Genomic DNA, 27,953 nt, shown 5'->3' with positions numbered 1-27,953 from the left:
TGAAGAAATTGCTATATACAATTGTGGACAGGGTAAATATATCTCTACCGATGAGATCTAACTAATTATTAATAATAAAGTAAATGTCCAAATCATAAAATTAGACAAGAAATATACTAATAAAAAAAATATTAGAAATAGATCCATCTTAAAGATTTAGAGCAAAAGCTAATTATGTAGTAATGTCCGGCGATATTACTCCTTATTAAAAGCATCAAAAAAAGATTTCCCCCTTTATTTATGCTTATATAACAACATAATATTATCATGAAGGATATACACCATTCCTAATTATAATGCTACACCCAATGCAACTACCCCCGTTGTTGTGACCATTTAAGCAGTTGTTTTTGTCTTTTATGAGTTTTCTGAACACCATTTCTTGGAGCCTATCAACCATAGCTAAGCCTTAACTGATAAAAAAGTAATATTGATTGACTATGTAATATTGGAAAATCTAATGATCATAACCAAGTCTTTAAGTGAAGAAACTAGTGTCAGACAAACTAGTTGCGAACTATCTGAATGCCCTACCCCCATTTTTGTGGCCATTTAAGCAGTTGTTTTTGCCATTTAATGAGTTGTGCATCATAATTCTTGATATGTTTAGCTAAAATAGAATCATATTTACTGGCTAGATTTAAAAAAAATTGAATACTTACTGTTAGATAGTACAAAATTCAGAGTTCCATTTCGAAATTAGTAAATATTTTATACTTTTTACTGATAACTTGATGGTCATTTGGCGTGGATGACTCAAAACATTTTTATATGTATTTCTATAAATGACATCAGTACCAACATTCTCCATTAATTTAATTATGGTTCCTTGGGAAGGGATAAGTTTACACGTGTATTTCTCCATAAATTTTTTGAACATAGATAATTAGCAATGGATAAGGGTATATACATGCAATAATCATCTTTGTGAGATCAGAGTTAAAGTCTGACTTGATGTATTTATCATTAACTTGATTTTTTAGATGAATATCCATGCTCTTGATATGAGATGAGGATAATGAGTGGCGTGTAATTCTAGACAGGGGACTAAATGCACATTTATATCGACAAATCCGACAAGCCATCTGTTTATCATCCAGTAAGTATTTTCCAAATTCCTGGGCCTCCATTTTCATAAATCCAGATAGAAGGCAACGTTATTTTTGGCATTTTATTCCGTTCTCTATCAACTATCAGCATCTAATATTATATTACTATTGAATAATAAAGGCGGGAATGATAACGTTCTTGATTGATAGAAGAATATGTATATTATTTAATCAATGATGCCGTGCGTATTTATTTATTTCTCATCGCACACTTTTCTATTCTTACCAAAATTATCACCCTTACCTACAACCTTAATTCACGCAAAAATAAATAAATTTAATGACGCGGAAAATTTCCTTGTCGCACTCTGTACGGGATATATTAAATATGCTTACATAATTCCTTGAAACTGATCGTAATTAAAATGCATATTCAAGATAGGTTCAATAGTAACTTTTTTATTGTTAATTATTAACCCATAAAAATGAAAATTGATAATATAGTTTCATTTTATTTGTTTCAATATTTTGTAATATATTATGAATTGATTACGAAAGGATTGATATTTGTTGCAATGACATGTTAACTCATCAAATTTCATCCCCTATTTGTGAATACTATATTATGCGGCATAATTTATGCCGTATCCACCTTCAGGAATGTCGAAAATACCCGCCTTCAAAAAACAGGATTTTTTTCTTATCTATCGTTTTACTATGAGAGTATGTCACGCATGAAATAACCTGAACTCCATTCTAGGATATTCTCAGTTAGTGAAAAGAACTTTTCTTCTGTCAATATTGTTTCATCAAAATGAAAAAACTTTTGATTACAAATGCTGAGGAAGTTCTACAAATCACGGACAAGGGACAACTATTTCTAACAAAAAGTGATATGAAAAATGTTTGTGTTTTGAAGAAATCAAAAGATGTAGATGGGTTCTCAATCGTTGTGGATGAGTAAGGAGTCCAAATGAATATGATATGTTAGGTACATAATTTAAAATATCATCTTTCACAGGTCTGGGAAAATTGAAAGGATTGGCCGAGACTCTGATATTCGTTCCTTGTATCCTGATGAATCTATCTTTGAGAAGGTTTTGTCAATTCCTGGGAAATCTGTTGTCCCTGGGCTCATTGATGGGCATACTCATCCCGTGTGGGCAGGAGATCGGGTACATGAGTTTGCAATGAAGGTACTCGTAAATATATATTTATACATTTTTATCTAATGCTCAAGCCAAATTTAACTACAACATAACTTCCTTTTTCATAAAGGTAATTAAACAAGTTTATAAAATCCAAAAAGTATTTCTTTTGTTTTGTAATAATAGTACATATTTGAAATTTTGTTTTTTAAGATAGATCACCTCCACTAATGTCCATACACTGAATAAGTAGACCTTCAGTATTTTACTACGCCAGATTTTTTTGGTTTCTGCCAATAATTTTTCATTAAGAGGTTTTAGATGAATAATTATTTGATAAAGAATAGATGTATTATAGTGGAAACATATCTTATTTTATAATTGTGGATGATAATTTAATTAAATAATGAATTATTGGCGATTCTGCAAAGATCTAAAACATGTTGACTTTCCGTAATAATTTCGATTCTAATTATCCGATTTGAACAAAATGCACCATTTTGAAGAACTAACATAATACTTGATCTAATAGTATCTGTTAGATCTTTTTCGTGTAGTTACATATTTGTTGTTGAAATAATTTTGCAAATATAAAATTTCAAAAATAAATTGAATTTTTTTTATAAATTAGAAATGGAAGATATTAACTAATTTTCATAAAATATATCAATAAAAGTGTAAAATCTAATTTCAAATAGTTTAATTTTATAACATACTTTATTTACATCCATTTTTTGGCAATAATTATATTCTTATTTTTTGCTACTCATTCCAATGATAACAACTGATTGTAATTCCAAGAAAACTTTAGAATCTTGCCTTTAAAATAAAACCATGTTCATCTGGTTAATCCTTCTACAACTTAATTGTCATGCATAATAAAAATGAGGTTATTTTGTCTCACTTTGCTTATTGAAATTCATACTTTTGCAACAGCCATTTTTAAATATCTCAAAGATATATAAAGATACAAACTTCCTTCAACACATCTATCAACAATTTAAAACTCTTTTGCAAGATTATTTGTTATAATTTTTTTTAAATATTTAACAAATATGTCAAATGAAAGGAAGTGCAACCCAATTATTTGTCTGCTATGTTTAATTGAAACTTAATTATTCATTAATAAATTATTTTTGAACATTAGCTAGCAGGAGCATCTTACATGGAGGTACATGAAGCTGGAGGTGGAATTAATTTCACTGTAGAACACACTCGAAAGGCCTCAGAAGAAGAGTTGACTACTTCATTTTGTCAGAGATTGAATCGAATGATAAAGTCAGGTATATCTTTGTTGTTACTTTTCAAGTTTTTAAAAACTGTATTTCAACTTTTGTATCTTCATTAAAGGTACGTATTTAGAATGAATATTTTATCTAAATTCCTGATATCATATAATTAAACTGAGCCTAGTTTTTTGCTAGATTCAAGAAAACTACGTCTTAAAATGTCTCAGTTAGATTAATGATCCTCACATTTATTCATGTAGATTAAGAATTTCAAAAGTAATCCCTTTAAGTATGAGGAATATTCTTATATACACATTGAACATGATTGAAATTGTTACTATTAAAATTTCTAAAGGAACAAAGAAATAAAACCCAAGTGATTAATGAAGAGTTCATCTTATAATTATATTACTTAAATAACCCTCTTTTTTTTCCTTAATGATCACTATTTTTTGTTGTTATATAAAATCTACAAAATTTTTCACTCCCCTTCAGAATTTAAAAAAATAAAAACACAAAATACTTATGATTAAACTACAAAATAAACTTTTTTTTAAGGTACAACCACTGTGGAATGTAAATCAGGCTATGGCCTCAATTTGGAAACAGAAATGAAAATGCTACGAGTTATAGAAAATGGTAGGAAGTTCGTACCGATAGAGATCTCTTCCACCTTTTGTGGTGCACATTCAGTTCCTAAGTGAGTTTTCTTTCAATATGCATATCTAAAGATCTATAGGGGAAAAATATAAATAAAAAAGGTCTGAAATGATATTTTAACTATTGTCAAAAATGGCGACTATCTATATATCTTTTTTACGTTACCATCATTTTATGTTGATATTAATCATTTGACTCATGGTAACAACCTATCATTTAAAAAAAAAGAAGTATAGAGGTGACTTGATATACGAGTTGTACAGCATATCTATGTATAGGTATGCCCACTAGTTTGTTTCCCACAAGTATTTTGCATAGATATCAAAACATTATTTCCCAAGTATAAAAATTTGTTATGTATTTTTTTTTGTCAGGAGTAGATTTATTGATATTAGTATTGCCCTCTGTTTTTATAACCTACTAGAGTAGATTTTCCGAGTGTTGCCCGGTACATTAAGAAACAAAAATTAATTTAGAGTTCTTCTGTTTAATATAAAACAAAAAATAAAGACCGTAAAATTTTTAAGAACTATTCTCGCTGCATGTTGGTTTTGGTATGTTTCTTGGCACCGGTTTGTCCAGCGTTGCCCGGAACATTAAGAAATTAAAATTAATCTTGAAATGGTTTTGCTTTTATAAAGGAGATTATAAGGTTTAGTAAAGAAAAAATATTCAATTTGAATTATCGTTCGCTCATCTTTCATATTATTGTCAAAAATCCTTTTGCTTATTTTCTCTTCTTTTTTTATTCTCTAAACCTCATAATCTCCTTTAAAAAAAGTGTTGCATAGATACATACCAATATGCTGTGAGAACCATTCTTCAAATTGTACGTGCTTAATTTTTTTGTTTTAGATGAAATACCGGGCCGTGCAAAATTATTTACCGATGATGTAAATATACTTTTTAAGAGGTTTTGTGGCAACCAATCTGATTGTTTCGTATTTTTACCGTTAAAATAAACAAAAATCCTTCCTGTGAGAGCGTAACAACAGCCACACGTGAGACCATGTCCTATCAGGAAACAAAGAGGATCGAAATTGCAGCCCTCCTCCGAGCGGAAGATCCTCATAACAACATTAAGGAACAGGTTGGGGCCTCGTTGAAGACAATTTACAACGTTTCCAAGCGCTTGGAGGCTGGGGGTGATCTCAAGCATTCCCCTGGGGCTGGTAGGAAGCCTACTGTCTCTACAAGGCAAGTAAAGGGAGTGTTCAAGAGGACTCCCAACAGGTCTATTGCCGACATGGCCAGAAAGATGGGAACGTCGAGATCAACTGTTTCAAGGGCATTGAAAAGGGCTGGAGGAAAGTCCCTGAGGCGTACTGAACGCCCTCTGCTAACTGAACGTCAGCGAGAAGTCAGACTTGAGCGTGCCAAGAAAATCTTAAATGATATCAAGAGCTCATCTGAACGCATCATCATTTTTCCAGATGAGAAAACTTTTACGGTCGATCCTGTTTTCAACAGGCAAAATGACCGTGTTGTGAGCTTTGGAGATGTGCAAGATAAGCACTGCTATGTGGCAACAACAAAGCACCCTGCTTTGGTGATGATGTTGGGTCTCGTGGCCTCCGACGGGATGGCCATGAAGCCGGTATGGTTCCCCACTGGCTACAGATTAACAGCGAAGGATTATGTGAAGATTCTGGCGTCCAAGGTCCTTCTGTGGATCAAATCCATAGTCGGCAACTCTCCTTAGGTTTTTCAACAAGATGGAGTACCCGCCCACGCTTCCAAGAAAGCTCAGGAGTGGCTCAAGGACAACATGAACTTTTGGCCAAAGGACTACTGGCCCCCTCAGAGCCCAGATCTGTTTCTCAAGTCATTCGAAATGTCATTATTGTCCGCTATACGTTCTGAACAAAAATCGGTAAATAATTCTGCACGGCCCGGTAGTCATTAGTTTGTCAAAAAATCAGTTTTTAGATAAATCCTATTAAAAGACCCACATGGCCTTGAAGACCATAAAAATTATTAACAGAACCATTTCTTGAGACTTAAGAACCTGCAGAAGTCATTTCAGTGAAAATCATTCATTGGGTTGGGAGTGATTCGTTGGACAAACGCCCCCCCCCCCAACACACATATACATTTAATATGTAAATTATCCATATGTGATGAACCACCATAGTGTGTGATTGTAAAGGCTTTTTTATACTAACTGAGCAGCTAATTAATGGGGATTAAGTGCAGTCACTTTTTTTTTTTAAATAATAGAGATCATATCCAGTTTATCTAAAGAAGCAAATCTGGAAAACATAATTTATTCTGTGGAAGCAAGGTAAAAAACTGAAAAAACATTTGGATAATAGGTTTTACAAAGAGAGGGATAATTATCAGTATTTTTAATGCTAATTGGATTAATTAGATAATTATTTGTTAAATAATAGTCTAAAATATAATATAAATGAAATAGTTGGGCATCTACCAGATGATTTTAGGCATTTTTTCTTTTACTTTATGAAAAATTGAAAAATAGAGGCATAAAAGATTATTTTGTGAAATATGAATATAAAAACCAGAAAAGCAATGCTATGACCACGTGATTAACTTTTATCAAAAGTTAGTTGACTATGAAAACCCTTTTTTTTGTTCGTTAGGGGGCACAGGGGCTCCAAGAGTTATTATTTAACTACATAAACCTTTTATTTACTTATTAATATATTGAAGTCTACGAAGGGAATAAAAAATCATAAAATAACGTCATTTATAATATCTCAAAAGCAACATCTTTGAAGTGAAAAGTTTTTTGTGCCAAGGAAATCTCTTCAAGCTAACAGATGCGTTTTGTCATTTTAATAAATAGCTTCAGAGTATCCTAAATAAATAAAGCTAGTCATTAAGTGAAGAATTCAAATTATTTGAAATAGGCACAAGATTACTTGACAAAACGAATTAAATTAATACCACAGTGCGTCACAGTGTTACTTTCTTTAACGATAAAAACTAATAGTTGCTAAGTCTTTATATACATATATACAGTATTAATTAGTTTGTTTTTAGGGGTATGACTCCAGAAGAGGCAACGGAGAATGTAATTACGAAACAAATACCCGCCGTTCTTCAAAAAAATCTCCAAAAAAAGTTACAGGTGGAAAACATTGATGTATTTTGTGAAAAGGGTGTTTTTAATGTGGCACAAAGCAAAAGGATACTTGAAGCTGGAACAGCTGCTGGCTTACATATTAATTTCCATGGAGATGAGCTTAATCCACTCGGAGGCGCTGAGGTAAGAGTTTTTATGGAAACTAGCGGTAGTACCTAGCATTGTTCGGAGTTTTTAGGTGTTGATAATATAGATATAAATTCCCCTTTTATTTTATTTTCTAATATGAAGGTCTGAGCTTTAGTACACAGTTGTTCATTAATAATTTATTGGGTGGTCCATAGAAATTGGTAAAATCTTCAAAGGCTTATAACGAACTAACTAGATGGAGTAGACCCATATATTTTTTATAATTTAAAAGCTACATAAAATTACTTTCAATTATTAATAATGGTCTCTTCCTTTCTTGATAACCTTGGCCACACAGCGCCAGAAGCTTTGGCAGGTCCGAACAATTATTTAGAGCGTTCACAAATGAATGATAATTAGTAAAGACCTCATGCATAATTGCATGGGTTCCGGTACGGGCCAAAAATCGAGGTTCCGAAACTGAGGAAATTTTGCGACCAAGAAATCGTTTGACCTTGTGGTCTAGTGCACTGTCCTTTTGGAAGGTGTAATTTCTTCCTTGGGCTACTCCATTCATCCAAGGAATTAAAATTACAACTGCAAAACCAAACCAGTACAATAGCAAAGCTGAACCTTTATGAGGTCCATAGGGCTTGCGAAAGCTTGTGTCCCCGTGTGGCCGAGGTTATCAAGAGAGGCAAATTTCCTTATAAATAATTGAATAACATTTATTGTAGCAATCAAATAAAAAATACGGTTCTATCCGATCTAGTTCTAAGCTTTTAAAGTGTTTACCAATTTATCAGGACCACCCTGTATACAAACTTTATTACAATCTAACAAAGTGTTAGATTGGTCTAAAAAACAAAAAGAATACAGTCGAATCATTTTGGTCCTGATTAGTTTTGTCAATCTGTTGACTGGTACCTATCAATCTTTTATAGTAACTTAACAGCGGAAATGATGCAGTTACTAACCATGTCATTTCAGCTTAAAAAATATTACAATAACCTCTTTCAATGTGCCAAAATACCTGAAGTTAAAAGTAGGAGGTGTCTGACAAGAACTTATAATACAAAAGTATTATACCTTTCTAGCTATCATTCAGTACTTTTAAGAGTGAAGAATAAAAAAAGATAGGAGTGAATGACCGACTTAACGGTCCTTAAGACGTATGGGCGGTAAAAAAGACCGGACCGATTAGAAAAAAGACTGAAAAGAGTTTTAAAAAAAAACTAGACTGATTAGGAATGCACTCCTAGGACCAATCTAATACTAGATGTAAGTAATATTTGTATATATCTACTTAGTTAGTATTGATTTATGTGATTATTGCTTTTCTCATCGATAAAGAAATAATGGATCATAATTAATTATTAATATGAATCAAAGAGTCTGCCAAAAAGTTCCCTTTCCTATCACGGAAGGAAGTTCTATTATTCTTTTAAAAATATCATGATCAAGTTATGTCTCCTGTCTTGATATATGGTGCATCAGCATAAAAACTATCTTGAGCAAATTTCTAGAAAACAAAAAAATCCCAATATATTTTTTTCTTTATAAATAATAGGTTTGGAAAAAAGTAATTTCGTATTTTTTGAAATTATATTAATACATCTGTGTAAGGGCCTTCTTGTTGGTATAAGTCTGTGTCCCTACTAACAAAAAAAAACCCTGACAACCATTCTTCACAATCCTCTATTCATGCCAATTTTGTACCCCCAAGGCTCGTTGGCCATAGACAGGAACAGATATTAGTCAATTGGTACCTGGTACGGACTGTATGTAAATGTATAAGAACTTCCCATCAGGGCATGGCATTGAAGATGTGTGTCACCTGGCGTTGTCTTGATAATGTATCCTACTCACCAATGCTGGCCGCTTCTGTTTGATCCCTTGCTTCAAACGGTTGGGTTGTTCACAGTGGAGGACATTATTTATTGCAAAAAATCAAAAAATTCGGTGGAACTACTGTTGTGAAACACAAGACGAAAGAGTATTGGCCCTGTATACATTGCAAATTTTTGTGGTGGCTTTCGACTCATTTTTTCCCTTTAGTAGTAAAAATGTAAAACATGGCAAACTTCTTCTTTGAGACCTTTATATTTGAGGTACGATAATTCAAGCATGAACCATCCAAGTAAAATATTATCTGTAAAGTGTTTAGAGTATACACTCACACCTTTTCAACACTTTATCGTATGATCCGATCTGACGAATTATGAACAAGATATATTTTGTAAAAAAAGGACGGGAAATACGAAATTACTTTTCCCCCAACCTAATACGAGTGAGTATGTTTGCAATATTTCAGTGACATAGTTGATTCAATTATAAACGTTGTGTCCAAATTTGTGGGATGAGATTAGACATCCTAGAAATTTAGTTATAGTTTAGAGCTTCATTTGGATTTTCGAGGCTTATATTAGCCCAATAAAATCTATCAATCTCTGATTCAATTTTGGCTTATTTAAGCACAATTCGCAGCACACTTAAAATGGTTAACATCAACAATTTGATGATAAAAGTTGACAAAAATTCGTCAAAGAATATAAATATAGGCAAAACTGAATTTTGAAAAAAAATCAAGCAAAGCTTTCTTTTCTGTTGACGGGCTACAAATGTGGATTTTCTTTTGTGGGGTTCTTTTAATTCTTTTATTGTTTCACATGAAGTTATTCTTTTTACTTAGTTTTTATATTACGTATAACTTTATTTTAAAATATTTTTTCGTCAGAAAGAAAAAAGTTTCTGTACAAAATATATATGTAAATGAAATTTTGGTCATAAGTTTGATCGTATCTTATTTGACAACCCATATATATACACACAAAAAGTCTATATATGTATTCAAGCTAATAATAAATTATACAAAGAATATATCTCTGTCCGTCCTTTCGTATGCTTGGAATTGTAATCTTAGCGTAGAAAATATCTAGTGGTATCATTATACTATTTTAAATTCTAATCCAATTGTATGGAAGGGAAGGAGAGATTTTGTTTTAAACTCATCTTTTTACAAATGAAAGCCTAAACTTTAGAGGTATTTAGTATTCGCATTGAAAGGCAACATACGTATGTATAATTGTGAACTGTAAATACACTGCAAAACTCATCCCTTGAAATTTCCTTTCTTTGATGAAGAAAAAGATTTAGTGACGTCATACAGTTGATGTTTCTAAACTTGCTAGTAGTTTTTGTATAGCGCTGTATAGAGAGGGCTAGACAGTTGGTGCTAGAGATGAGTGATGGATGGGAGACGGATATGATTTATGGTGTTTATGGATTATAAATTACGTCATCGTTAATCTTTAATAGCGAGTAGGAATGAGTGTTGGGATAATCGTTATTTGGGAAAGAAGACTGCAGTTCTGTCCAGTTCAGTTTTGATATGTTCCTGTTCAGTCCGAAACCTTATAAAGCTGGGGTTTTGATGACGTCACATAACTTTATTTCTTCTTTTATTGATCCGTTATAGTATTAACAGTCCGAATGACTGACAGTCTTAAGGATCGGTCCCAAGGACTGATAAGATCGGTCCTAAGACAGAACTGGACTAAATAAATAATGTAGTATTTGACACCATACTAATAGGAATTGAATCCTTTGAATTGCTTTCCCTCCTGCTATTGACTATCATCAATCACTACTCCTACCCCTTCTCATCAATCCTCATCCCTTTTTGCTCTTCTTTTCCTCTCCTTACAATTCAAATATACATAAGTAATGGGAAAGTTCTTCAGGTCCCTCACTCCTTTATCTATGATCAGTGATCACTCACTCTTGCCGGTTTCCAGTTCATCTCTGGATTGAATCCTACTACAATGGGGGCTACGATTATAATTCATAGGATCACGTTGAGACTTGAAGTTGATCTTTAGAATACCCAAATTAGTCTCTTCTATCTCTTCTTAATTAATAAATTGTATTATTTAGTCTCTGTTTCAGCTAAAGTAGACTCCAAGCTATATTTAAAAATCTACTGCCTAGTTTCAAAAAATAAAGTGTATTTCGTCGCCAGGGGTATTTCTAGCTTTCATCATTTTGTGTGTGTGTGTGGGGGGGGGATTAGCCACAAACAATAACAACACCGTTATATAAATAGCTTTATTTTAATAAATACTAACATAAGGGGTTACAAGGCGTTGGTCAGGGCAAAGAAGGAGAGGACATTCACACTTAAAAATGGACAATGTAATTTTTGTGTAGGCCCATTCATTGCAGGCAAGTATATATTATGAAATTTATTATCATGAATTTAAAGATAATGGAGTTGTCATCAATTTATTGCAGCTTGAACTTATTTTTTTGATCCGTTAAAAGTAGAAAATAGGACATGAAACATTCATTTTCGAAAAAAATAAGTCTTAAAAATCGACTAATATATTAATCAAGGATTATTAAAACGCTTCTTAAAGTTTTGAGAACGTTTTCTACAAAAAATAATGTTTTTACTAATGTCTATAATATATAAAAAGCCATATATCCTCATTGAAATGACTATTCTAATATATGTAAGGTTAATATGGTAAAGTAATGATAATGTAGGCCCAGGTTCTACCTACATATTATTATCTTAATTGTTATTTATTAGTTTTGTTTCTTTTTAGTGTAAAAAAAAAACGACAAACTTGGCACATAAATTAATTTAAATAACGAAAGGCTTTCTGACCCTCACCTTCTTTCCATTTATTTATATACATATATGTACATTATTAAACTAGTTTTTACTATTATTTTTCTGTAAATGTTGGTGGACAAAGTCCAAAATTGTTATTTTTGATAAGAAATGAAGAAATATAATGTTAACAAACAGAGGAAATCAATTACAGTAAAAAACAATGTTTTTAGATTTGTAAACTCAGCCTCCGCAATAAGAATTGAAGTTTCTTCTTCCACTTGTTCATCAAATCCCTTGAAAAGAAACAAAAACAAAATTATGTACCATAACCATGTAGGAATCAAACCTTACATTTTATAAAATCATTTATTAGATTTGAAAAGTTAAAGGCCTTGGACTTCCTCCCTAGTATGTTCTATTTGATAAGCCTTTTCCTTTTTCAAATAGTAAGTATGAACATATTTAAAAATTAAGGGATGATATGATATGGGACGGATCACGCCATTACGTTACTTGGAACCATATGTACGCAAAAATTCGTAAATGGGGTCTTAATGCAATGAAGATAGACATAGTGCGAAGATCGCTAAATTATTTATATCTGAAAATACATGTTACATGAAACAATGTTAGGTAATTTTATTTTATCAATAAGAAAAAGGACGTTGTTTCTACTTCCACTAATAGTTCAGTTTATCTTGGTCCTTTAACACCTTTCATGATCGATATGGATGTTCTTTTGCAACGATTAATTACTTCAATGTTGAGTATCTATCACTTTTGGTTAAGAAGGGAATAATACAGTTAAAACTGAATAAGATTTTTGAGTTTTGTACACTTGTATTATGCTAAGAAAAGTATTTTGATAACAAAGGGAAACGCTCATTTAAGTACAAATTAATTAAACCCAAAGAAACGAATTTATCTTAGAGCGCAGAATCTAAAACTGATCTCAGTTTTTCTTTCAGTTATATGAATTCTGAAATATCTGCAATTATTGTAATTCGGGACTAGTATTGTTCAGAGTCATTTCTTACCCTGAAAACAATCCCCAAATGAAAAGTAGGATTAAAAAAAAATTAAAAGTGTTTTATATAATTAAAAAGCGTTTTAATATGTATGTTCAGCATCTTACTTTTTATATTTCCATTTTTAGACGGAAAAATGATATAAAACAATACTTTTCTTTAGACCATTATAACTATTCATAATACATAGTGATGGGGAATATCATAGCTTATAATAAGGAAAAATATTAAACGTATAATTTAAATAAAAAAATATTTATTTAAAATATAAGCACCTCACAGGATTTTTGTTCCATTTTGTATTTTTTAAGTGATTCCCAACATTGATATTGATCTCTAGATCATCTTCTCCATCCTTTGAGGTATAAGCTTTTATAAGTTCTTCCTGTGTACATGACTGTCTTTATTTTTACTATCAAGACTTATATTGCGAAATTTGCTGCGTGGCTTGACACTTGACACTAGCCAATCAGCCTTCGTGATTTTTCAATTCCATTTTTAACGTACCATCTCCTTTATTCTTTTAATTAATTGCCCCACCGATGGACATAGGAAGTAGAGGTGCTCTGAATTTTCAAATTGCCAAGGCACAGAAAGTGAAGTTCTTTTTCCACTGTTGGGTTCTTAGTGTAGAGCGAGGATACAGCCATTCCATATTGGAAAAACTTTTGTTCATAGCAAGTAAAAAGGTTCTCCAATGTATCACTTCTCAAAGCATTGTATTTTTCCAAAAAAACACATATTTTGAGCATTTTTTCGATAATACTACATTTTTATTGTGTTTTAAAAAAATGCCTAATATTTTAAATGTGATACGTGGTTTTTAACGTATAAGTTGCACTTTCTCACGATGGGGTGATTATATATATTTGAAATTAATATAAAATTTGTAAAGAATAAACTGACTTTCATCTGAATGTTCTGTTTTCAAAATTAACTGACTGTTCAAACGGATGTTTATACGAAATGAATGATTTTTATCATATAACATCACAAAAAGGATTTGCATTGGTTTGGATGGCAAACAAGAACTCGACAGCTTGCTTTGGATATACTTAAAAAAACCCGCTTTATCAAATTTTGTATGCAAGGCCTTTGCAAACTTGGCATAAATCGTTAGCAAGGCGGTTAATTGATTTGGTGTGGTCCTCCTTGATCTTCTTCTCCAAGCTGGACAAGAACTCCAGATCTCTCTTTAAATTATGCCCTGTTATTCCTGATTTCCTGTAGAGATCTTCTCCGTCATTATTCGCCATGACCACCTTGAAAACCAGGCTCTTGTAGCACTTCACAATGTCCATAATCCTCGCCACCTTAATATCAGCATTCAGGAGATCTTATATGTGCTACGTTTTGGCTTTTTGCTCACTCACGATTACGAGATGACATATAAGTCAATTATAGATTAATTATGCATAAAAGATGGCTGAACCAGAATGTCAAAAATGATTACTAAATCTTCCTACATTAATCATACAATTAATAGTCCACAATTTGCTACCCAACACTATAAATTTTCGACAAACACGTGGTTTTAGCCCTTTTTCGATCATGCAATACATTTTCAGTACCAGAAGGTTATAATTAAGAAATTTAAATATTTTTCTGTTACTTGATCCATTGACAATACATATATATTTTTTATATCATCATTGAAGTTTTTGAGTCAATAAATTGTCAACCAAAAGAAATAGAGGATTCCAAAACAGATATTTCAAATATGATACGCATGGTGCTAAAGGTCTATGTTATGTTTTTTTGTTTTTGTATGTGTGAGTTAAACAATAGTTCAAAATCATAAATAGCATACATTTAAATATTTGTTAGATAAATGCTCTAAAAACATTATTATAATAACAAAGGGGACACTTTAACTATTAAATATGTAATTTATTTGTCAAATGCATTTAAGCATTTGCTAATTTAAATATGCCAAGGAGCAAAAGAATAAACAAAAAAGCATGTCAAGAATATGTTTTCTTATTAAAAAACAAATTAATTCTTTACAAATAATGAAGTGCGTATATCCTAGAACACGGTTTTACTTCACAAGCACAAAAAACAAAATGTACTTAGTGATAGCTGTAAATGTTTATCGTTCCTTTCCTTTATTCAGTTTTCTGAACGTTGATTGGTTAGATTTTTGTCCTTTTTGGAGAAAAGGCTGTCAGAAACAAAAAAGTTAACGAATTTATAGTTAAAGAAATATAAATTTGATTTTTGTTTCAATTTTCCTTTGGAAGGTTAAATGGAGTTTCACTGATTAACTATATCTAAACGTAGCAGTTGTAAAATGAGTGCTATTTTAGTTTTTATTTATTTGGTCTACTACAGTCCAGTGTTATGAAGAATAATTAAGGAGTAAAACAGCACTCCTTTTTTTAACACTTAACGTCTGTAAGATCGTCAGTACTTTGAGCTGTCAGCAGTAGAACTGATTAAATAAGAATAAGAACTGACGTCACAAAATACCAAACTTTATTATTTTAAGGACTGACTTGGACCGGGCCAAGACTGAACTAGACTGGACTACAGTCTTGAATCTTTAATAAAAACAGCCACATAACTAATTAAGAATACTCCATCAGGCTTAGGAAATATTTTGGAGTCTGCTCACATTTTGTATGTAAATTTCCTTGTGTAGGAGGGACCAAGAATCGAATCAGCAGGAACATAAATCCCACTTTATAATTTTTAGTATGGATATAGTTTGGAATTACTCCGTTTTCGATCATCAACTCTGCTCCAAGTCCAAAAAGGACAACCTCTTATAAATTCCTCATCGAATCCTGAGTTTGACCTTCTGTCTTTCATGAGCAAACACACTAGTGATTAATTTTTATTAAAATGCTCTCTGGATTAGAAATAAAAAATATTAACAATTAAAAAAAAAAAAAAATTCACTCTTCAGATTGCCAGCCAAACAAATAATCTTGCACGCATTAAGGTCATATTATATTCAATTTTACTCATTGACAACTTCTACATAGACTAATTGAGGATGCTCTTAAATAAGAAACCGGTGCTGGTAGTATGAAAAAGGGAGGGTTGAAAAATATTAAATTAGAATAGTAATTTTTTATAAAAGAAGTTTAACTTTGTATATATTTTAAACTTTTTTTTCTAATTAAATTGTGTTTTGTTATTATAATATGTAATTCTATCAGCGATAGTTAAATTTAGAATGCATTTTTACACCAGTGTTATCACAACTTGAGTACTTTATGTTGTTATACGTAATCGTAATTGGTTGAACTTTAAATTAATTATTGTCCTCATTACAATACATTTTTTAAAGCTCTTTTTTTTCTGTATTTTGAAGAGATTTAAAAAAAAAGAAAAATAATTATACTCTTTAGTTACGATGTAAATTAGAGCATGGATGGGATTTGTTATTCTTTGAGCTAAGCTGACTGATAAATTGGATTAAGAGACACCAAGACGTTATGGATATTGTTAAACTAATGAAATGTACCAATATTGGCTTTTGAAACCATTACAAGAAAGGATGACTAGAATTCTATTATTTTTTTATTGATTAATTATATTACGTTCTATAATCATACTTATCGATAATTGATATAATCTATCTTGAATGACACTTATAGATTACTCGCAAACCAAATGGAATCCGTTGATTCTAATCTAATTCTCTACATCAATCCCAATTTATCTTTGTAATGATATTTGAGATTGTTTTATACGTCATAGGAACAGATAAGATAAAAATGATATTATTTTATAAAATGAGATAGAAATGGAACTTGAGTGCTTACTAGGCAAAAAAAAAAGAACATAGATTGTATTTAATACAATAACTTAAATGATATAATACAACTGTGTTAGTTGTGTAGACCTAGAGTTTTTCTATGAATTGCAACTTTTAATGGTAGAATCTGACCAAATAAATGATTAAATTATTTTCTATAAAACATGATACAAATATAATTTAAATCAAAATATTATGAACTAACTATAGTTTTCCTTATATCAAGGGATTAATTATTAACTTTTCTGTTAATAATAAGTATAAACTTTTCTATTTAATTAGAGGGTTCGATCTCAGCAGCATATATTTATAATTAATGATATTTATAATCAGACGTAGAAGAAAGTTTCTACAAATATATTCTTCTTTATATTAAAAGTTCATGTCTTTAAATATTTTTTTGATCGTGTCCTTAGATTCCTTTTGTGCTCATTTCAAGGCCATAATTATTAATGCGTTGATTTGATCATGAAGGCTTTTCTTGAGTCCAAATTACTTATAGTAAACCAAGGTAACTAGAAATACATTTTTATTTTTATACAATTGTATTTCTAGTTACCTTGTAGTCAACCAAAGCTATTGTCCAAAACAGAACTACAATTGTAACTACCGAGTAGTCCATTAAAATCTGAACACTTTGATTTTTAAACATCAACAAGATATAATTTATTAATTAACAACATGATTAAAACAACATTTATACTGCAAATACGTGGGTGTCTGCGCTCTCTTAATCATTAATGTGCCGTCCTAAACAGCAATGAGCCTTTCAGGTTGAAGCCTTGGCACTAACTGCAGATGTAGTCCTCCTTCATTGCGTCCCAGTTATGCTTGACCATGGCTTTAAGGGCCTTGGTGTTTGGATGATGGACACAACAGGCCTTTCTTTCGACATACACCCAAAATGTGTTGTCAAGGAGGTTAATTAGGGCAATATGGGGGGGCAAAAGTGTCAAAAAGAGTTCAAAATAACAGAAAAGAGTATTGCAACGGAGGAGATGGGTTTCTTTCACTGCTGGTGTTTTCCCATTTACTTTTTTTTATACAGGGTGTCCACGATAAATTGGAACTATCTTAAAATTCAACCTGCTTGATAAAAATGGAATTTGGAGTTTATTTGTTAATATGAAAAAGTTAGACATGATATTAAACATTAAATTTATTCAACATGTCCTCCCTCAGCAGCCACCATCGTCTCCATCCTGCCCCTAAAGGATTTGCATGCCCTGGTGGCTTCTGCGGAATCGACAGCATTCCACTCCCTCGTAATGGAACCATTTAGCGCCGCGATGCTTTTGTGGCTGACCTTGCACACCTCCCTCTCCAACTTCCCCTACCAGTAGTAATCACACGGATTGAAGTCGGGTGAGTTGGAGGGCCAGGTGTTGCAATCCCAGAAAGTGATGTCGTGGGAGTTGAAGAGGTTAGTAGTCCTCATGGCGATGTGTGCGGGCGCTGAGTCTTGTTGGAATATGAACTCCAGGGGATGACGAACTCCTCCATGACTTCGCAGTACCTTATCGCGTTAACCCTTTCCTTGGGATTGAAGAAGAAAGGAGGCATCACCTCACCGGTGCCGCAGATGACACCGAGGGTCATCTCGAGAACTTTGTGGTGAAGATCGCAGGGACCTCTTCTCTCTCTATGGCAAGCAACCTGTCATTCTGGACGTTGTAGCTTCTGTCGACAGTCCAGTTCTTCTCGTCGGAGAAGAAGATGATTCTTGCTCCATGGCTCTTCAGGTCATTGAGGAGACGCTTACCGTTGGTGAGCCTGGTGGCCTTCATGGATGCCATGAGGATGTGTTGTTTGGCCATTCGGTATGAACGTACCCGAGGTTCTCATTCACAGGCTTGGAGACCAGCTGCTTGCTCACTCCACGGTTCTTGGCCAACCTGGACAAGGAAGTCCCCGACGAAGCCTTGATGGACTTCCGGAGGCCTTCAAGGAAGTGGGGAGTGCGGATTCGGTCACTTCTCATGTTGTGGGCCTTGCGGCAGACCTTCCTCTCAACCTCCCAGCTATTGAAGACCCGGTACACCGTGGTCTAGGGGTAGTTAAGAAGCTTGTAAATAGCACAGGGCTTGTGTCCCACGGGAGCCAATTCGAGGATGGCGTCTCTCCTTACTTGTTCCATGATGACTACTGTTTCTTGTCAAAACAATCGTGGTGGAAATTATAGTGTATTGTTCACGCAACCTTTTATATTAGTATGATTTATCCCCGAAATATCCACATTATGGATCTGGATGAAGTTTAAAGTAGTTCCAATTTATCGTGGACACCCTGTAGCTCTCTGGGCGGTCTAGTGTGAAATCCTGAGCTCTGTAATATGGGCCTCATGGATTTTGGGCAGATTCTTGGGGCTGTTATCTTCAACTCCTCCGGATTCAGTTTGGCATTTTTGATAGAGCTCATCTTTCTCTCCAACTTTTTGTACTTGCTGACGGCTTAGACGGTGGTCCTGGAGACGCCCAACTGCTTTGAGTGCGGGAATGACAATTCATCATTCACGTTCAAGTGTCCTTTTTTCTACTTGTACTGAACATAGAGAGCACTTTTTTGTTTGTATTGTTACTAATTGATTATATTTTCATTTATCGAAATATAAATTAATTTCAGTCACTCAATCTTAATTAATTATTGGGTTAGTAAGTGTTCATATTTCAATGGACCACCTGAATAATTCGAATGGAGTGTATATTTATATGAGGAGGCTGAAACTACTAAGTGAACGTGTTGTGTTCACTCCATTTTACATAGCCCTTGAGTGCCTTCTCAACTAATCAATTAAGAAGGAAATTGATATCCACTTTAAGTCTAACCTCTCAAAGATGATAGTAATAAGAAAAATCCAAGGCCTTGATGAAGAGGTAAATAAAAATGTTTTAGACTGCTGGTACACCATAATGAAAAACCCTTATACCAACTCGAGTCAAAAATAGCTTAGATACAGACTCACTACCTCCATTTTCTATACAAAAAATGCCAAAAAGAACGAAGAAGAGAGGGCATCCTCCTTTTGTGGCAAAGAGCAGGAGACCTCCTTCATATATTTTATGAGTGTGATAAGACAACTCCATTGAGAAGTAAAGTCGAGAAATTCTCCTAAAGGAGTTTAGTTTAACTCTAACAAGGGCAGACTGAATGGTTGCTATATCATCTGGAGGTCTCCATTCCTTAAAAGCAGACTCCATCCACACCAAAGCCATCTACATGATGTATGCAGCAAGGTGCAAAGGTCCAACCCTCCCACAAGTATGATCGGTGTCATCAGGAGAAACGTAGACCTTTATCGGGAGCTGTAGGAGGTTTAAATGTTTATATACCAAGATACTATATTATAAAGGTGTGTTGCTCACAACTTTTATAATTTGACAGAAGTAAGTATTCCATTTTAATGACAACACATATGTGAGAAAAAGGGTAGCCTGTACTTGTATTTTGCTCTAAGTTTACAAGGAATCTAACTCAAAATGTAAGATTTTCTACTTGCAAACAGAGCTTGGTACTATGTATATAAAGGGGGAATTACATTTTATTTTCATACTATACCCTTGTAGATATAAAAAAAAAAAAAAATAGGTAAACATCTATCTACGTTTATGAATATAATAAGGTAGACACCTATTGCTATTAGTTGCTTTGTAGTTTGAAGTTTGAACAACTGCATCTAATCTTTTGTGAATATTTTCAATTTTGGTTAGATAGGGGATATACCCCATTATCTTAATATTAGGTATAGTTTTATAATAAAAAATAATCATTATATCGAAGCACTCAAATATATATTTTTTAAAAAGTCGATATTATGTTTTCTTAAACTCAAACCCCAGGTGAAAAAAAATATACTTACAACTAGATCCTAATTTGTTATTTATGTTCATATAGAGTTTATCTTACTAACAGAACTGAAGATGATGTATTGAATAAGCTTCTGTTGCCTTGTGATTTTTACTTATCTCTCCAGGAAGATATATATATAATAGTAAAAATTTGAATAATACTAGGGAAATCAAATTTTTCTAAGGATTTCCCACTTTTATATTGCTTGCAATAGCTTGTAATACAGACCGATAATAGTTATATAACTAATAATAGGAAGGATTTTGAAATTTTTATACAGCAATAACAAAATGGCAGTTGCATGTTCAAAATAAAACCGAATTTATCAATATGATAAAAAAATCATATATTGGGGAATTCATAAATAGGGAATGTAAACTTTGTAGAATATCAATAACACTTTATTATTTTTCAATCAATACTAAAACAATCGTATTATTATATTGTTACATTTTGACTATTGTTTTCAGTAAAACAATTTATATTCATCTAGTATATAAAACATTTAATAACTTATTAATTCGTGTTGAGACCCTAGATCTTTGCAAGAGTAATATTCCAATATGGTGACAAGCAATATGTCTGGTTAGAGGAAGATTCCCGACTCAATACGGTTGGGAATTTCAATGGCATTAAGATATTTTAACATAAGTCTACAAAAGTTAATATATTTTGTAAAACGTATAATCACTTAACAGCTCCAAGTAAATATTTATATGTAATAGCAGAGTAGAATATGCTTTGGGGACCAAAATATCGAGAAAAGAGAAGCACATTTTCTTTTCCAGTCTAGAATCATGTTTCACTTATTTTCCAATGTAAAGTGACTCAGTAGTAATAAAAGAATCAGGTGTGAGCTTGAAGTCCAGCTTATATAATTATCCGCATAGACCGTATATCACGAAGTCCAACTTATAAATGAAATTGATATAAATGTGATAGGGATTAGTGATTTCTGCGTTATATACATCTAGGAAGCTGAAGGACTTTTATCAATGGAATAGTTTTCTTAGAGTAGGAGACGAAGTAGAGTTGCTTTTCATATAATTTCAAAGGAGGAGCTGTGGGTAGATGATGCCAACTCTCTCTGCTCCTCACTGGGTAATTCAGTCGATTATTCTGTCATTTTTGGTATCCCTTAGTTCTTAAATGTAGAAGTATACGATGATTCCGTTGAATATCTGAAGGAATTTATGTAAAGGGACAATTACTAACGAGATCAGAAGTCACTAGTCACAAGTCACCTTGATATGAAGAGGTAACCTGCACAATGAACAATCTTTCCATTAAAGAAGATGAGATCCACCGAGTGGAGCATATGTTCATTGGATTTCGTCTTAAGAGTAGAGATCCCTTGACGAAACCTTTACATTGAAGAGAGTTATATCATCCACCACCTTGATAAATTTTCAATTCACGTTGCTATTTTAATATTATTGTTATAATTTTTGAGTGAATACAACATATGTGACATCACTCAGTTCAGCCAATCAGAATGCAGACGCTAACCGACACACCTATATTATCCACTACCTTGGTATATATTTTCAAAATAAACACAGGTTGGGTGAGCTAAATATAGATCATTTTTCCAAGGGGAAGGATTTTATTATAAATGAGGAATTGGCTCACTTGTTGCATTTCTTTATGATTTCTTTTTTTATAAATTTTATTTTACTTAATTTTTTGAGCATATTTTAATTTATTTTTACAGTTATTATTAAATAATGTAAGTGGGTGAACTAGAAATATAACATATTTAAAAAAAATTAAGTGTTCAGATTTCAATGTACCAACCGGTATAATAAGAATTGAGTGTTTCTCCTATAAAAGATTATATTATTATTAAATAATTTTGTTAAACAATAGTCTAAAGTCCAGTTATGTCTTGAGTCTTATTTTTGAGTTTAAGTCAAGTTTTGTGTCTTTCATTTTGAATACATATCAAGTATTCAAAATATGGACTCCAGTCCATGTATCCAACTTTGATCAAAATTCTTATTTTTTTCATAAACAATAGCATTCATTAGTTAAAATGCAGCTATAAATCAATTTATAGCTAGAAATTAGTATTATTGATATATTATAGTACAATTATTTATCTAACTATTTTTAATTTGATATAACTTTATTTTCAACCATCTCTTTTTTTACAATTTTGGTTCTTAACATGTTTAAAAAATAACTGATGTAACCTTTTTAATAAATTATATTTTCAGATGGGAGCGTCTCTTCATGCTAAAGCCATATCTCATTTGGAGGAAATATCATCAGAAGGAATCTCAGCCATGGCAGCTTCAGGCTCCACAGCAGTCATTCTTCCCACAACAGCTTACATGCTACGACTGAAGAGCCCACCCGTTCGAGAAATGATTGATTCAGGTGTTATTGTGGCTCTTGGTTCGGATTTTAATCCGAATGCCTTTTGTTTATCGATGGTAAGTATTGATAATATATTGACTAGATTGTCTTATTACAAAAACATAAAATAATGTACTACCTTTTAAAAAAATAATTTATCTTATCTGTCGAATTTGAGTTACATATATTGAGGTACGATACTAGCGCGGACGTCGTCATTTTTCAATATTTGTTGGAATGTATGCAATTTTTTGATTCTATATACTAAATCCTCCTTTTTAGTTCGAAGTGGCTCAATGAGCTTAAACTGTTAGTTATAGAAAAGTAGTTTGGAACGGGTTTTTTTTTCATTACCAAATGCCAAAATCCCGAAATATATACCATTTTCATTATTTTATATAAATTTAAGTGAATTGTAGGGGACGTTTTTAACAATAAAACGTTGCTGGTATCATTTTTTGGTTAAGCCCTTTCCTTAAAAAAACAAGGCAAATCGATTTAACATGTGAGCAATACCCCGGATAAAGTTTGGGAGTGATAGGCTTGTTAAAGATCCGTAAAACAGTTAAAGCTACCACAGCAGATAGTGGAGTCATTTTCGTACTCATCAATTTTACTAGTTCAATGTTACTCAAGTACGCCAGAATTTTTTTTTTGTATGTTTTTTTTCAGGATGCTATTATTGTTACAGTTTTTGCAGTTGAATGAAACACCAACACATCCTCTTTCTACATCTTAGCTGATGTTATGTGGGAGGAAATCCGGAATTTGCAAAAGGAGACTGTCATAACTACATAGTCCCGTTGGTGAAGTCGAATTGAGGCTGTTATTGACGCCCAAGGCGAATATTATTTTAGAAATATTTTTTTTTATTTAGCTTTCATTTGACATTGTTTTCTCAGATGATTAATTTAGGAGAAAAAAAATAATAGTTTTGTTTGTTAATAGGTATGTGTATAGGTTTAATTCATGGAACTTTTAGCATCCGTAACGGACGAAAAAGTCATTTCATTCTCTGCAAAAAATTGGATCACGAGATATGTCATTTTGTACGGTTATGCAAATGTTGCAGTCAGAGAAAACTACTAGAATATTGTTTTTCATTCAATAAAAAAAAATTCTTAATTTATTTAATGTTAATTTAAATAATATATGTATAAAATTTAGCATCTTCGAATGACGTTGTACGTGACAAGTAACTAATTGACAAGTCATTGACTTGAAGATATACCTTTGTTTAAAGCTACGTATTTAATTAAGAATGTCAAGCATTTTCATTTCGTATACTTTATTAATTATCCAACAAATGACGCTTATTATTAATATATTTAAAAAATGTTTTGCTTCTTCTACCTACAGAGTTTACAACCCTACTTCAAGGGATATATGATTTTTTTAATGACGTTTCTTTTAGATAGATACCACGTAAATAACAAATAATGTGATCTATAAAAAATCATAATTTCATTTATATGAGTAACTTTCAAATATAGTGCAATATTTAAGAGCAAGTATTCAGTAAACAACCCTAATGTTAGAAATATCTGATAAATAGTATATAAATTCATTTTTGTAAATGAAATGACCATATATTCCAATTAGGAATAATAAATTATTTATTCTCGAATTAACTGCACTTTGCATAAATTCTTCATCAGCATTGAATTCAAGGAGGAGCTGCGTGTTATTGCACAAGGAGAAGAGAGGCTGTGCTACTCTTCACAGGAGTGCCCAGTCTCTAGAGGCTTCGGTCAAGAAGGGGTGGACCAAGCTCGAGTCTGACTACATTGTCCAGGCCTGCAAGGGATTTATGCCTCGTATTGAGGCAATTATTAGAGCTGAGGGCTCACATATTGAAGAAAAGCATTGTCGAGCACTATTTTTCCGATGATTTTGTTTAATAAATGTCCTCACAAAACCTCTTCTTTAAATTTAACTCTTGAAAAAGCGAAAATAATAAAATGTAATATTCACATACGACTAAAAATCAATGAACGACATCCGATCCCATCTATGGGGGAACTAGTGATTTATATAGTAAAAAAGAAGGTAATCATCTAACTGCTAATGTCTTTTAAGACCTCAGAACTTAGAGTTGAATAGAGTTACAGATCAAAAATATCATTTCTGAGTTTGTATATTGTTCACAATACCGAGAAGTTAATATTAATAAATCAATTTTTCCTGGAAATTTATGATCGATTGCCTCCTATTTATATGTATTGATTTTGGAGAGAAATCCCCAGCGCCCTTCAAAGTTACGGTACTCTAAGACTATAAGTAAAGCTATATTGTAAACAAATATTCCTTACACGCGTGTACATTTTTGTTAATGTTTGCAATTTCTTAGAGCTATTAGCAGGTATGAAAAGTATTAGCATTTATTTAGCGAGTTTTTTATTTATTACCAACCTAAACAGTGTTTTTTATACTTTCTGGAACTGTTATCATTATTTTTTCATCTTGAGGAGGTAACATATAAGTATAGAGTATAACCACGTGTGCATGTGCTAATAAAATAATCACGATTTTTGGGGTATTTATAAGTGTAAATCCCTTTGGACTAAAAGTAGAATTGAGGATGGAAAAGGGAGGCATGATTGCATATGTTCTTGCTTGAGACGGAGTGGAACTAATATTTATTTCCTTCATATCACATCTAATTTAATGAAATGTTATGCCAACATAGCTCCTTTCATCTCAAACATTTTTCAAATTGACAGGGTTACCATTTACATTTTTGGTTTCTTCATTTTTATACACAGAAAATGCTTAGGATTTACAATCATAGTTATACGTGTAAGTTCTTGTTGAACGCAAAGTATAATTGACTATGGACCACGGAACAATTTCTGTATATATCTCTTTGGAAGATAAAAAGTAAGGATTTAAAAAAAATTATTTACTCTTACATTTGCTAGAGACTTATTATTTATAATGTCATGGCAGATCAACTTCTCTGTTCCTAAACACTACAGGGGTGTCACTATGTCAATTTTCGTTGTTTTTTTGCATACCCTCAAATCTTATTTTTTTACAACTCTATTTATGTATACTGTGCACCAATATAGCTATAAGGATTCACTGGAACAACTTAATTATCATTAATTATTTTATTTTGGGGCTGAGAGCCCTTTCAAATGTTCTAATCACATTCTTTAATCATTCTTTAGAAAATAAAATAAAAAAACAACCAAACAAGATAGATGAGTTAACCAAAAATAACGAAGAATAACCTTGCTAAGAACACGAGAATGTTATTGGTAATCGATATAAATATTTATGTTATTTTTATTGCTTTCACATTATTGTTAAACTCAAATAAATTACTCTCATTCATTTCCGTCAATTTTGCATCCCCTTCTCAATTACAGTTATTCTCAATATCTTAAAGGGTATATTTTATTTATGCATAGCATCTTATTTTACGAATATTTATTTTAACTTAATTTAAAAAAATAAAACATGGTTGAGTCTATTTATATTTTGATTTCTAAATAAACTTTAAATATACCCTATTGGAAAAAAAATATAGATATATTTTTACAATTTAAAAATGAAAATATATTTAATTAGTTTACTCAAATTGTTCATCAATATATGTATAAAGATTCATTTATAAGTATGGAAAATCTTGTATGGAAAAATCCATAGAGAAATAAATATAAAGAGGCGACAAGATGCATGACGGATCGAGAAAATATATCAGCTAACAACAAAGATATAATATGACGTGACATTTTTTTTTTTAAATTAATAATGGTCCCTTCAAACAAGAGAAATTTTACTCTTCACTGATTACTTTGATAGTATAATAAAAAGTTAAGTAATTAATGAAACAAAGAAGCTCAATGGACAACGCGTTTGCACTCAATGTGCGTAGGTTTGCGTTTGGTAGTTCCTAGAGAGGAAACTATACTTATGCATATGGGCTTCAAAACCAAAACCTAGGTTAATTATAATAACTCTCACTCCCACACAAACACACGCACCTCGCTTCTAATGTCATTCAAATGCACACTGCGTGAACTGTTTATTCACTCAATAGAAAATCAGAACTATAAAGTTATACCACACTGAAGATACATTGTCAAAATCCTGGAATTCCTTCTTGTTCCGTCCTTTGATCGTTGTCCATACAAAAAAAAATCATCAAATTAAGATCCAGCAAAGTCCAGCAAGATGAAGTCGTAAAAATTCATCCAGAACATTGCAAACGAACGTCTCACTGAGTCTCAAAGTTTGAGCAATTGTGATATTGTCGTTCCCGGCAAGGATAACAAGGGAGGCTCCGTGACTTTTCCAAAATTTGGGACAACGAATTTGTCTATCGATTGAATTTTTTTCCAACGGGTGCAAGTTTGAATAACCCATCTACTAAAAAAAATATCTACTCTCTACGTGTCCGCATTTGCCCAAGAAAACGCCATAAATTATTATAACAAACTAGTTTAATTTCTTCCGTGACGGAGTTTATAAGTAAAATCAATCTATTCCAAAAGAAATAACTAAAAAAATATGATGTTTTGGCTCTCGTATCGCACGGTATAACTTATTTTTTTCTACCTTTTTCGATAGCTGATGTTCATCGCTTCAGATTGAAAATTCTACTCCCTATGGAAAATTCCTTTCAAAATTCGGTATGACTAATTTTTTCCCCACGAATATGTCACTATAATGTCAAATTTAGTCTTAAAGTGCCTACTTTACATCTTGCATTCGGAGTAATCATTAAAACAATTTACAATTTTTGCGTTGAGGTGATGAAAATTACTTTGAAAGTTTTACCGTTAATAATTGAACAAAACGTGAAGAGTTTCAATTGCTTATGTCATCTCTAAAAATCATTGTGCAGCTAATATCTAACAAAAAATAAATTTAAAATGTATTTAAAATATATAAATATATTTTAGTGGGACACAACCATGACTTTTTTAGTTTAATATCATTTAAGAAAATAATTTAAATGTTGTTTCTTTTTTAAAAGAAATATTACTAGTTGCACAAATTTATAAAATCATGACTCAAATACGAAAACGTGTTTTTTAAGGAATCAAGAAAATA

The 27,953-nt window shown here is 32.0% G+C and overlaps 1 protein-coding gene across 1 annotated transcript in view; it reads left to right on the top strand.

Annotated features, from left to right (window-relative positions):
- Positions 1-1,751: 1,751 nt before the first annotated feature.
- Positions 1,752-27,953, top strand: part of LOC121127895 (probable imidazolonepropionase) — a 39,951-nt gene continuing 13,749 nt past the window's right edge. Inside the window, exons 1-6 of the mRNA XM_040723463.2 lie at positions 1,752-2,009; positions 2,071-2,245; positions 3,345-3,480; positions 3,985-4,126; positions 7,093-7,318; positions 22,748-22,966. Coding sequence (XP_040579397.1) covers positions 1,864-2,009; positions 2,071-2,245; positions 3,345-3,480; positions 3,985-4,126; positions 7,093-7,318; positions 22,748-22,966 — 1,044 coding nt within the window. The 5' untranslated portion in view covers positions 1,752-1,863. The remainder of the gene's footprint in view (positions 2,010-2,070; positions 2,246-3,344; positions 3,481-3,984; positions 4,127-7,092; positions 7,319-22,747; positions 22,967-27,953) is intronic.

The sequence above is a fragment of the Lepeophtheirus salmonis genome, chromosome 13, assembly GCF_016086655.4.
Source record: "Lepeophtheirus salmonis chromosome 13, UVic_Lsal_1.4, whole genome shotgun sequence".
NCBI classification, from domain to species: domain Eukaryota; kingdom Metazoa; phylum Arthropoda; class Copepoda; order Siphonostomatoida; family Caligidae; genus Lepeophtheirus; species Lepeophtheirus salmonis.
Note: the sequence above shows the minus strand (reverse complement) of the source record. Positions and strands in the feature narration are given on the sequence as shown.